This window comes from Daphnia carinata, chromosome 6 (genome assembly GCF_022539665.2).
Source record: "Daphnia carinata strain CSIRO-1 chromosome 6, CSIRO_AGI_Dcar_HiC_V3, whole genome shotgun sequence".
Taxonomy (NCBI): Eukaryota; Metazoa; Arthropoda; class Branchiopoda; order Diplostraca; family Daphniidae; genus Daphnia; species Daphnia carinata.
Window position 1 is genome coordinate 3,576,108 of NC_081336.1, and position 11,958 is coordinate 3,588,065.

Sequence of the window (11,958 nt, forward strand, 5' to 3'; positions counted from 1 at the left end):
CCATGAATGATGTTCTTCGCTGCAATGCCAGCGAAGTGAAACATCTTTAGGGCCATTTAAGTACACAGCTTCACCAACATTCTGAACGTAAAGGACAAGTTGTTCTTTAGCAACAGAAGGAGAATTATTTGAGGCTTCTAGTTGTGACAGAACTATAAAGGATTGCTGTTATACAGGATTCATTCACACAAGATGGTACCTGTCATTAGACAATTTGCATACTCTATTACTTTACCTCATACCTTAATGGTAATGCACTCTGTGTTTTTTCAACTGTAGGCTCACTCTTCCATCCTGTAACACTTCCAGACTTGACTTGATCCCCCACTAAAATTCTGTGAATGCAAAATAATAGCATTAAAAATACTTTTTTGATATGACAAAAAACCGAAAAGTACCTAATCCATGTTTTATGTTGAACTCATGCCATTTCTGGGTTTTCGTACCACACCCACTTTCGGCCCAAATACGATCCCACAATTGTTCATTTCCTTCGCTGCATGGACTTATTACTAACGATTCTTTTAGTGCAACACTAACAGAATTTAAATTTAACACACTGTCAGGTGGTGGACTGAATCACTAAACAATAAATAATTGTTTTTTAAAATTCTATACTTATTTTGAATTATTATTTGAAAAGTTTAGGTACCTGTCTGTGTTCGCCTAATGCCAACTCATCCTCACGTTCAGTTAGGGATGAGTTTGGAAAAACCTCCTTCACTGTTTGGAAAGTGTCCTGTTCTAATTTGTTTTTTTTTTACAGTAACTGAGCTGATAGACTCAAAATTTCAGCTAAAAAACACAAATGAATAAAAGAACACAAATACAATCATTAGGTATTAGGCCCTACCATCCTTAGTTTTGTTGTTATCTAATACTCTATGCAATAATTGAGCCTGCAGGTTCATAGTTTGATCTAATAAACAATAATTAATAATTGAAAACCAATACAATAATCTTTATACTTACCATCCTTATCTTTTATTATATTATCCATTTTTAAATATTTTTGTCCAGCCACGCGTTTTCTCCAGCCACGCTACCCAACTAACTGCCATTGGGATCCAATGGACTCAAATTGCCTACATGCCTGTAATAACGAGTCTGACCGGTAGATGGCTACGGGGAGAAAAAAAAGAAAAAAGTGTGATTTTTTTTTTGCCCCTCCCCCTCCCCCCCCCAAAATATCCGTTTTACTGCTATCGCCATCTACCGGTTTTGTTCCTAATTATTCTCAACATACACTCACCGAATATTTCAGCTGCATCGCGCTAGCGCTGTAGTGTACTGGCGCGCTAGCATTGCGTTAAATTTTCGGTGTATTTCAAGAACGATTAACTTAATTTTAAAAATAGCAATTTTTCCGGAATTAGTATTCAATTTTGAGTGTATCCTGTTATATTCAACCAATTCCACTGAGTGTCAGTTTTTGCAGAAAAACAATTTAAGCCCGACTAAGGATATAAGAAAAGTCGGGCTTAAAATCTGGAAAATTTTACGCTTATTAGAATTTTTTGGAAATCTCAGAATATATTCGTAACTGAATGCTAATTCCGAGGTCGTTGTATTTTTTTCATTAAATTAATCGATTTGGAAATGCACGGAATATTTGTGCTGCATCGCGCTAATGATGTCGCTTACGGGCGATAAGAAATAGTAAGAATACAGCAATAAGAACTAAATTACTGTATGTGAGCTTTAACATTCTCATTATGTTAAGTTTGAAATAAGAACCAACTCGGAATTCATGAATGATTTATGCAGAAGTTTTGATGAATTGGAATTATAATAAAAAATAAAAGAGCTATTGTTTTAAAGTTTAGAATTAGCTGTTCACTAGCTTTCACGTTGTTTCATTTGAAGAAAACAAACTATACAACAAATAAAATTTTATGACGTATTTAGATTTAAAAGTATTTTTCTGCAATAGCTTTCTGCAGAACCTTACAGCAGTTAATCCAATACAAGCGTTCTAACTACACACCTTATTTCCCTTTACGCTAAAAGACTTTCTTTTTAAAGGAATGATTAAGAATTATTTTGATATTTTGTGCTAGTGCCAGTTAAAATATCGAATTCTTGAAAGAAAACAAATACAGCTTGGTAAGTCAACTTGGGGTTACATCACATAATGTTACACACGACGTTAAATTTGTGAACAGTTCATAATAGTCGCACTAACAGCCAAATGAAACTCCCAAATCTGTCCATCTTATTTAACTCATCGTCATTAGGTTTAACCAATTAACTACAATAACCTTCATTTACATTTAGTACTTGAACATTCAATTGTCTCACCTTAACATAATCAGATATTACTTAAACACTGATATGTGCACTCGAGAAACATCGTAAATCGTTATTCAGAGGTATTAACTATCTTCTAATCGCCAGTTGATGTCTAAACAAGTGATATAATATTTTAAATCCTATCCTCTTAATCGATCCCACAATATCAAAATTTAAATATAAATCATGGTTTCTTTTAATCCAGACTTAATCAAAACTAGCGCAATAATAACCAATCTACAATCATTGCCAACAATCACCGAAGAAACCTTTATAGGGATTATTTGTAGCAATTGCTTTAACTTACGGAAAAGTATAGAATCCTTTGAAAGCCAGATATGTCAACAAATATCATGGTGGGCTAGGGTAGCACCTCGTACACCATGCCCATATTACGAAGTCACGATTAGAGATCAAAGAATCCAAAATATCTACGACTTGTTGACTGAGTGTTTCTCATACAGCCAACCACTTCGTATAGCTTCGTATTACAGAAGCGTATTTTCGTGATCAAAACTCAAGAGGGTCAAACTATTCGGCTCGTAGAAGAGAAACTGCCCTGCAATCCATAGTTTTAAAATATTATAATTATAAATAAACAAAATACGTATCCCATACGGCGAAACGAAGGGTTACCGACACCACCAGAATGGTAAAAATGGCAGTGTCCCCATTGATAGAGGAAATCACCATCCTATCCTTGGCAGGTTGTTGTGCATAAATCACGATGAGAAATTAAGAGTTGTGGATTTGCAGAAAATCAAATTTATTTCCAACAAAACCATGGCGAGCACACCAATCATCTGCTAATATGAAAGATAAGCTACAAATAATACTAAATGCCTATGATATATAAAAATAATACCTGTATAAGCAAGATCCAAATTTGTTTGGATAAGTCTTCATTGTTGATTTATACCTCATTGTATAAATAACTAAAGATAACCTGATTGCGAACTTAATACGTGAATGACGTTTTCTACCTAATCCACAAAAAGAATAAGTTAAAGAAATTTTTTAAAAATTATACAGAATGGGAAAAATACACCTTACCTTGTTGTATATATAATTAGGCAGTTGACTGCAAAGTAGAAAACTTCCCATGATCTAAACAAAACCAATAACCTAGTAGAAACAAAAAGCCTGGCAAAACAAAAAAAAAAACCAAAAATAACAGAGATTTTAGATCAAAAGCTAACATGCCAATAATAATGAAGTTTCCATCATTCCAAAAATCACGAGTAGCACATCATGACCATGATCTGAGAACATCAGCTAAAGTAAGATTTCATAGAAAAGGCAACATAGAAGTCGAAGAACACATTTTATCAAAAAATACAACGCTAGAGAAGAGAAGCAAATAATGCCATTTCAGACTTCTCCTTACATGGGAAAATTTGTTCCATACGTTATATAACCTACGGGAAATCTATTATGCAAACAAAAAAGTATAAATACCTTTTGACCTTTCCCGGGCATTTGAACAAAAGCTCTGAATCATGTCAGGGTATCGAAGCTAAGGAAACACCATCACAAACAATCTAAACACAACACAAGTTGCCAAGGAACCATGCAAAATGTGTTTTTCAACAATATTTCCTTCCAATTAGGACTAATATGAATTTTGTCCCTCAATTGGCAGTATTTAATTTTAGTAACAATTAAAATTATGGAACAACGAGAATCCAACATTCACTTACCATCTCCTGTACAGCAAAAGCTGTTGACTAACAATATTTCCTTCATTTCAGACTGCCATATTTAACTTACTCCCAGCGTCCTAACTACCCTGAGAAAATCACAATCAACTTAATGAATTGAACAACAAAACAGGATATAGCGATCATTACAAAACATACCTTTATCATAGCGGAAAAATTAAAAGAAATTTATGAAACTCGATAAAAATCACCAATTCCACAAATCATGTTTGTTGCTGATCAACTTCTTGAGGCTTACTCAGCAGCATGAGCAAGCGAAATCCCTCTTCCCGCTCTATTTCACTTCCTTCCCATCCCTCTACATCAGCGCAGTCTAACGGTCACCTCTCGAACTACTTCGTACACAGTTAGTAGTACGTCGGGCGTAATATTTACTTTTCATTAATGGTTTAATTTCTGTTTAAAAAAAATAAGAAAATTCATTTTTCATTTTTTTCACTGTGTAACCATTTTCAAAGTTCATTTTTTATTAATTCAAGTTGTGTCTTAGCCTATTCGGAAAAACACACTTTTATGAAGTCAATTTCGCAAACGTAGTTTGAGCAACCATTTTCGCGGTATATAAGCGCTAGTATAGCACATGTGGTTAGGCTGTAGCATTTACGCAGGTTCAATGGCAAGATTCTCTCTGTAGCACGTGTTATAAATTTCACGCGTACTCACTACGCGTGCTACGGGGGTTTGGAGCAAAGTATACGTAAATGCTACGCCGGAAAGAAAGGAAGAATTGCCTCAAGTATCCAAGGATGCCTGACGCAATTCTTTTTCGTCATTAAACTACATAGTGCTCTCTGCGTAGTAGTAGGAACACGTCAACTTCCATTAACTAAACGACAGTAATTTATCCATTCCTCAAGCATAATTTGTTAGACCTATGAAAATGATGCAGTTAATTTTTATAACAAATCAACGGAATGGTTGTTACTGCATTCAGAGATAATCACATATCTCCATTAATGGATCCAGGATGTGCTTACCTTAACATCACAGCTATGATTTTACTAAGAAGCTTTTCCATTAGGAAGTTAGTTGAACACCACATATAGATGCTGAACGAAAAAGATGAAACGCAGTAGAAACTACTGCACAAACCATGTTGGAAATATGTTTGTTGCAATAGCTTCCACCAGTCAAACCTACGAGATCACAGGAGCAATTCCTAATTAATTTTCCTCAAAATTCTTTGCTGGAAGTTACTGGGAGGTTAAAATCCAATTACTTGGGTTGCATATGAAATCCACTTTCTTCATCGGTACTTGGGCTACTACTACTTGCATACCAAATCTTCTACTGAATGAATTTTATCCACAACAGACCGCATTAGGTCTAACAACGGCTAGCGCTTGTCTACTCTTTGCAACGGCTAGAGGCAACGAGTACCACTAATACCACGACGTTTAACAGTAAACCATACGGCACGGACTTCGCCATGTACTTGTGGTATAACCTGTAAAATGAAGTCAAAGGCATGTGCATGTTATGTCCTAAGTTATGATATTTAAAACGCATTACATACCCATTCGCAATGCATGGAATTTAATGTCCATATTTATCTTGCCGGTTCTAAAACGTGCATTGGGTGGCCACGTTTCTCGACATTTAACACCCAAAAGTGTGATAACCCTATAGCAAACATCGATACAATTGGTTTCCTATTGCCGCGCTATTTACGGACATCTGGTGTTCAACAGTTTGATATTTTAAAAAGGCAAATTATATTTAACTGAAATTTTTGGTTTACTCTACAGACAAAAAACCGGCTTTCGTAAAATAATTTACAATCATAATCTGCTCGTCAGCAGCCAGACCGGATAGCAGAGGGGTTTTGTCAGTTCCATTCTGAATTACAATTGACAGCCGTTATTCTTAGGAGGGCATGAATACGACAGATTTTACTTACCAATATGAGATTAGCCTTCAAAGAAATATAATGCATTGGCCTCAAACGTAAACTTTGGCAAATCTGAAACAAAATGAAGAACTGAAGTGCAAAGCGTCAGAAAATGTTTTAATAAATCACCAACTTGTTTTTCAAAAGAACTGAGCAGTTCAAAACCGGGACACAAGGTGAGATCGTCGCTCTTGGCGATATGATTGGCAACCGCCTCCTGCCATTCTGACTGGGACATTCGAGCGTTAGCGGAGAGTGCGGGCCCGAGTCGAGCCAGACTGTTTGAAACGTTGAGGACGCTGTTGTTGTTGCCGAAGGACGTGGCTCTTGCGTCTCGACAGTTTGAAAGTAGCGCTTCTTCCTTTGCGTTGCTGTATAAAGAAAGGAAAACAAAACAAACAGAAATCGAAAATTGTTCGACGGGGGAAACAAGGTATTTCAGAATGCTACTTGGTTCTACGATGTCGCCAGTAAATATAAGAAATTTCAGTTTTAAGCTAGTAGGTCATTGGTGAGGTAAGTGGCATAAAGTATAAGGAAAAGTAAAATAAAGCTTACTCTGACTTGTGTAGTGTCCCAGGGTTTTGTACAATCGGCCCCGGTCCACTGCTTCCCTACGTTAAAGTCTATTGTTCATATTCCATTCTTTTTGGGTTCTAATTGTTTAGCACATAATTTACTTATAACAAAGGCAAAGAGAAAATGGGCAATGTAAGATTGAACCAATTTTGATACCAAGGAAAGTGCTTAACTTTGGTGAAAAACAAAGCCAAATAAACCAATCCACTCCGGTTGCTGAAAACCGTCAAGCAATAGTATGGATTGGGAAAATAGCTTACGGATTTCCGGCGCTGGCGATCCAATCTGGCTTCTTTTTTTCTCTCGCGGAAATAGCGTAGTCGTTCGTATTCAGTGCACTCTTCGTGTCGTGTTAACCCATTCCTCCTGTATTTGATTAGTTCTCGAATCCGCAATCGTAAAGCTCTTTCTTTAGTCAGATTGCGCAAAAATTGCTCGTGTTCCGGTGCTGTGTGGAATTGGGAAAATGAACGAAATTTTTCCTGTATCTCTCTGAAAAATGCGAATAAATATATAAATTTATACATTGGAATGTGACTAATGTTTAAATTTTGATGGAAAATCACTTTTCTTTTTGAAATTCTCTTTTTTTGGCTGCGGTTGTCGGTTTTTCTTTTTCTTTCTTAGCGGCGTTGAAAAATAAGGATACTAGTTGAAAATCACGTGCAACCCGCTTTCTTCTTGCTCTTTCCCTCAATCGTCGCGTATACATATCAACCTGGGCCAGCTTTAATGCCAAATCGATATCCTCGTCGTCATGATTGATGGCTAAATGAGAAACGATAGCCTCAGCCTCATTGTCATGTTCCTACAAACAAATAATTCTGTTATTTTAATCACCATAAAAATAACCTAGTAAATATAAATTTTCATTATATACTCTTTCAAAATCATCCCGCTGGGGCATGTAACCAAGTTCTAAAGTTTCTTCTGGTTCAATAGCCAAAGGAGGTAGTCTAGATGTGATAGAAGGTGATAGAGGTGCATTGTCTGGGCATGTATGATCAACAGCTGATAAACGTGACTCTCCACTTGCCAGCTGACCATTTGGAAGTCCCTGCCATGTCAGCTTACCTATTGTCCCTGTGACGAATCTTTCACAGTAGTGTTCCTTTGATTCTGAAACATAAAGATACAATGAGCCTTGGCTACCAAAACATAAATAATTGTTTTAATTACCTTCTGATCCTCGTGTTTCTACATGTTTTGCAACATCTTCCCAATTTCCATAACCAAATTGTTCTATGGCATCAAGCAATTGGTAGTCTTCCCTTGAGATCCAGCCATTTTCATCATCCCTTTTTTGATCAGGGAAAATGCTAAATGTTCCAGGATCCTAGTGGAAGAAAAATTACAGCTTTTATTATTTTGAATTGCTATATATTATAAATCACTTACTACTAATTTGTATCCATGGCTATTTTTGTGTGGACCAATTTCACAACCAAGTGAAAAACACTAAAAATAACCAAGAATGAAATTTTTCATTAATGCATTTCAAATTCGCCGCCATGCACCCGGCAAGCTCATAGTGTAGGCGTCACAATAAACAACAAAGAAGGAAGGGAGCTTCAATGAGGATTGCCACACCTGTAAACAAAGCTCGTAGTCGACACAGATATTACAACGGATCCGAATGCCAAGAATGTCGTCCTGACAGTAGCCACATCGATGTTTCATAAATAAATCTGCGAAATAGAGAGAGAAAAGCGATTGATAAATTTAGAAAAGAGGACTGAATCCAAGTATTTTTTACCCGCCATCTTTAGCCTTCCCTTCCCATCACTATGAACTGAGCCTAGCCAACGCTTGGCATAGCACATCCACAGGGCCACCTGGTGGATTTCATTTACAAACATGGCAATGAATTTTGGAGTTTGTTTTGTTTCAAATAGACTAACAGTTTTATACCGTTCATATACAACAAAACAAAATTATATACGGCACAAGAAAAAACTTATTTTAAATAAGTTTGTATTAGTCTCAGGAATTTTTAATTAACAAGAAACCCTAGAACGCATACACAATGCAACTACATGATACACTTCTATTTTTAATGGATTGGATGTATATTAATACACCATTCATGCCAAAAACTGAACTGGTAAAGCATTCGCGAAACTTTTATAAGATACTTTTATTTCATTAATGACTTTTACGTAAAACCAAACTAAAACTAAAGCTGAATAAATATAAAAGGAATATTGCGAACTTGGCAACTTTGTACCCACCATGAGTTTTTATTCTTCCCATTCCTTCTTCTAGTATTCGTTAGTAGGAAACGTCTGCAAAAAGTACCGCAAAATGGCTCTCAATCTGACTGTCAAGCTCCATCCTGTTGTGCTATTTCAGATTATTGACTCGTATGAGCGTCGAAACCCTGATGCGCAAAGAGTAATTGGGACGCTATTGGGTAATAGTTAATTCTTCTCTCATTTTACCTTTAGTGACATTTGCTTTCGTGTGACACGTGTGACGGATTGCTTGCCTGTGGATACCTTTAGTGAATTCAAGCTATAACGGTTTCAGTAACCGATTTGTTTTTATTAAATATCATATTTTACTTTTATTCTTCAGGCACTTCTGATAAAAATGGTGTGGAAGTAACTAACTGTTTCTGTGTGCCACATAATGAATCAGAAGAAGAGGTTGCTGTGGAATTGGACTTTGCCAAAGATATGTATGATTTACATCGTAAAGTCAATCCACAAGAAAGCATTGTAGGGTGGTGGGCAACTGGAACTGGAGTCACATCACATTCTGCATTAATCCACGAATATTACTCAAGGGAGTCATCTAATCCTGTACACATTACAGTTGACACAACTTTGCAAGATACGCGAATGGGGATTAAGGCTTATGTCAGGTATCTGTTCATGATTTGCTATGAGGCAATGTTTTAACATATCTAAGTGGTTTGTTATTTTTGTTTTAGTGTTCCAATGGGCATCACAGGCAAAACTATGGGGTGCATGTTTGCTCCGGTTTCTGTTGAAATAGCTTGTTATGACCCAGAAACTGTTGGCTGTAAGTATTAAATCGTGAATTATTTTAGAGTTTGGAACAAATATTCTATAATCAGGATCTATTCGTTATTAGTAAACGCGTGTCAGAAAACAAAAACTTCAGTGAAGCGTCAAGCAGGCATCGCTTCTGATCTTACCCAGATCGTGGAAGCATCACAGCAGATGGAGAACATGTTGGACACGATCCTGACATACGTCGATGATGTCATGAGCGGTTCAAAAACAGCGGACAACACATTTGGTCGTTCTTTGTTGGATATGGTCCATTCGGTACCTAAGATGACACCCGACGAATTTGAGGAGATGTTGAATTCGAATCGAAAGGTGAAACAACCTTAATTTAATTGTAGAAAGCCTTGAATAATGTTTTTTTTTTCAGGATCTACTGATGGTCTTATACCTATCTCAGCTAACCAAGACTCAACTTTCGCTGAATGAAAAGCTCACCTTGCTGACGATTTAATTCATTAAGTTGAACAAAGATTAAAATAAATATCCTACCCCCTATTTTGTCATTTTTTCCGCATAATCCTCGTGGGCATATTTATTAGGAAACTATAGTTTACAGTCGAAAGTATTCGAGATGACATTTCTTTTCTACCAAGAATAGTAATCACACCCAGCTTCTCTCAATAGCATACAAAAAAGATGAAAAAAAGCAGGAATAAAGAAAAAAATAAATGAAGAAACAACCATGAACGCAGTTGAAGGCTTGATGGTCATCTTTAACACAAGGAATGCTTATTAAGCAGGCACATTGGTAGGTAAGATGGATTTATCCAAATCTGTAAACCAAGCATGATCCAAGGCATCCTGAGCAGTGATGCGCAGGGCTGGATCGTAAATAAGAGTTTTCTGTAGCAGATCAAAACCAATGGAGTCCAACTGTTTTACAGAGTTTTGAAGATGATAAGTATTCCAATTGGGGAATGTAGGTTTATAGTCGGGCATCTTGGAGACACCCGGCCACATTTCCTCAGTAGGCGTCTTCATCACTCTATAATTCAATGCAAAAGAAATATTGCAATAAAAAATACTAAATAAGAAAAGATGGACAAACATACCGAAAAATACGGTACAGCTGATCGATTTCCGAATCTCCTTGAAACAATGGCTTTTTTGTTACCATTTCCGCCATAATGCAACCGACTGACCAGACATCTATGGGACAAGAATATCTGGACGAGCCTAGTAGAACTTCTGGAGCACGATACCACAACGTAACAACCTACCGGCCTAAAGTGAATAATTCGTTTCTGTTATTTTATTAGTATAAGTTTTACCTCGTGAGTATAAACTCGAACAGGGACCCCGAATACGCGACCAAGGCCGAAATCTGCTATCTTAATAATTCCATTTTTATCGATGAGTAGGTTCTGAGGTTTCAAATCTCGATGGAGAACACGGCGTCGATGGCAATACAAAATACCTTCCAAAATCTGAAATAAGATCATGGAGGGTGTGAAGTATAGCCCAACAAATTGATAAAGACTAGGACTTCACTGCACACCTGATGGCAATAAGATTTGGCAAGTGTTTTATCCATCAACTGTCCAGTTGGAATGCTATCCATGTACTTCTTAAGGTCCATAGACAGAAACTCAAAAATAAGGTACAGCTTTCCTTCTTGCATCAAAACATCCTCAAGACACACAATATTAGGATGTTGGAGCTCTTTCAAGAGGGAAATTTCCCTGATAGCAGTAGAAGGAACACCATCATCTTCATTTTCCAGTCGGATTTTTTTCATGGCCACAAATTGCTGAGTTTTACGGTTCTTAGCTTTGTAAACGACACCATAAGTTCCTTTAAGATAAAGAAAAATGTGAGAGTGTTCCAGAGTACACATTTATTAATCTGGCATTACCTTCACCGATCTTTTCAATTTTAGTAAAATCTTCCATAGCAGAGGGCATCACTTTTTATTGGCAAGAGGGGAAAGCTTAAACCAAAAAAATATGAATGATTCGAAATTCTGAAGGAACAGAAGGCAGAATTCAAATGGCTCGAGACAACAAAAATTTGAACGACGTGTTGTCCACCTGCAAATCGTTCGTTGATTATTACCATGTAACTTTTGATTTCATATATTTTTGTAATATGAAATCAAGGAAAAATTTAATGCAGTATAAAATATTACGTACCAAACGTTTATTTCCAGAGACACGACACTGTGACGGAATAAGTGAGCACACTTGTCACAAGGATGGTGGCCGTTAGACTTGCCGTCTTTCACACTGGGATAAAAATTCAACAACCGCCAAATTTTGAAACCGACTTCAGAGCCATCTATATCTTATAACATGCGTTTTCTTCGGAATGCCAAAACAATATAAAATTTGCCCATCAATCAATAAGCATAAAACATGCAACATTTACTTTAATTAAAATACGAAAAACAATATGTATACATTTAAAACGCAAACAGACAAAAATTTAAACCCTCCTT

At 36.5% G+C, this 11,958-nt stretch overlaps 3 protein-coding genes and 1 long non-coding RNA gene across 6 annotated transcripts in view; 1 reads left to right on the plus strand and 3 right to left on the minus strand.

Annotated features, from left to right (window-relative positions):
- LOC130689811 (eukaryotic translation initiation factor 3 subunit F-like) overlaps positions 1 to 10,016 on the plus strand; it is an 86,764-nt gene extending 76,748 nt beyond the window's left edge. Inside the window, exons 2-6 of one of the 2 annotated variants that reach the window (XM_059495548.1) lie at positions 8,782 to 8,896; positions 9,061 to 9,349; positions 9,419 to 9,510; positions 9,583 to 9,833; positions 9,889 to 10,016. In XM_059495548.1, coding sequence (XP_059351531.1) covers positions 8,788 to 8,896; positions 9,061 to 9,349; positions 9,419 to 9,510; positions 9,583 to 9,833; positions 9,889 to 9,972 — 825 coding nt within the window. In that variant the 5' untranslated portion in view covers positions 8,782 to 8,787 and the 3' untranslated portion in view covers positions 9,973 to 10,016. Of the gene's footprint in view, positions 1 to 8,733; positions 8,897 to 9,060; positions 9,350 to 9,418; positions 9,511 to 9,582; positions 9,834 to 9,888 lie in introns of those variants that run through there. The other variant, XM_057512752.2, reaches the window with a different exon arrangement.
- Positions 3,158 to 4,276, minus strand: LOC130689815 (uncharacterized). The gene is made up of 4 exons (XR_009000817.2): positions 4,152 to 4,276; positions 3,751 to 4,081; positions 3,346 to 3,435; positions 3,158 to 3,275 (listed from the first exon to the last, which is right to left on the minus strand). It is a non-coding gene; the product is annotated as an uncharacterized LOC130689815 (long non-coding RNA).
- Positions 5,705 to 8,360, minus strand: LOC130689807 (transcriptional adapter 2-beta-like). The gene is made up of 11 exons (XM_057512748.2): positions 8,240 to 8,360; positions 8,074 to 8,171; positions 7,882 to 7,941; positions 7,663 to 7,819; positions 7,364 to 7,602; positions 7,050 to 7,291; positions 6,744 to 6,975; positions 6,463 to 6,518; positions 6,038 to 6,275; positions 5,914 to 5,976; positions 5,705 to 5,852 (listed from the first exon to the last, which is right to left on the minus strand). Exons 1-11 carry the CDS (start codon positions 8,340 to 8,342, stop codon positions 5,751 to 5,753), a joined length of 1,590 nt encoding a protein of 529 aa, XP_057368731.2. The 5' UTR covers positions 8,343 to 8,360; the 3' UTR covers positions 5,705 to 5,750.
- Positions 10,017 to 10,038: 22 nt separating the features above from the next.
- The window catches only part of LOC130689809 (cyclin-dependent kinase 1-like), a 96,545-nt gene continuing 94,625 nt past the window's right edge, over positions 10,039 to 11,958 (minus strand). Inside the window, exons 1-6 of one of the 2 annotated variants that reach the window (XM_057512750.2) lie at positions 11,654 to 11,810; positions 11,377 to 11,551; positions 11,020 to 11,315; positions 10,793 to 10,948; positions 10,574 to 10,737; positions 10,039 to 10,506 (exon numbers count right to left, since the gene is read on the minus strand). In XM_057512750.2, coding sequence (XP_057368733.1) covers positions 10,254 to 10,506; positions 10,574 to 10,737; positions 10,793 to 10,948; positions 11,020 to 11,315; positions 11,377 to 11,425 — 918 coding nt within the window. In that variant the 5' untranslated portion in view covers positions 11,426 to 11,551; positions 11,654 to 11,810 and the 3' untranslated portion in view covers positions 10,039 to 10,253. Of the gene's footprint in view, positions 10,507 to 10,573; positions 10,738 to 10,792; positions 10,949 to 11,019; positions 11,316 to 11,376; positions 11,552 to 11,653; positions 11,811 to 11,958 lie in introns of those variants that run through there. The other variant, XM_059495544.1, reaches the window with a different exon arrangement.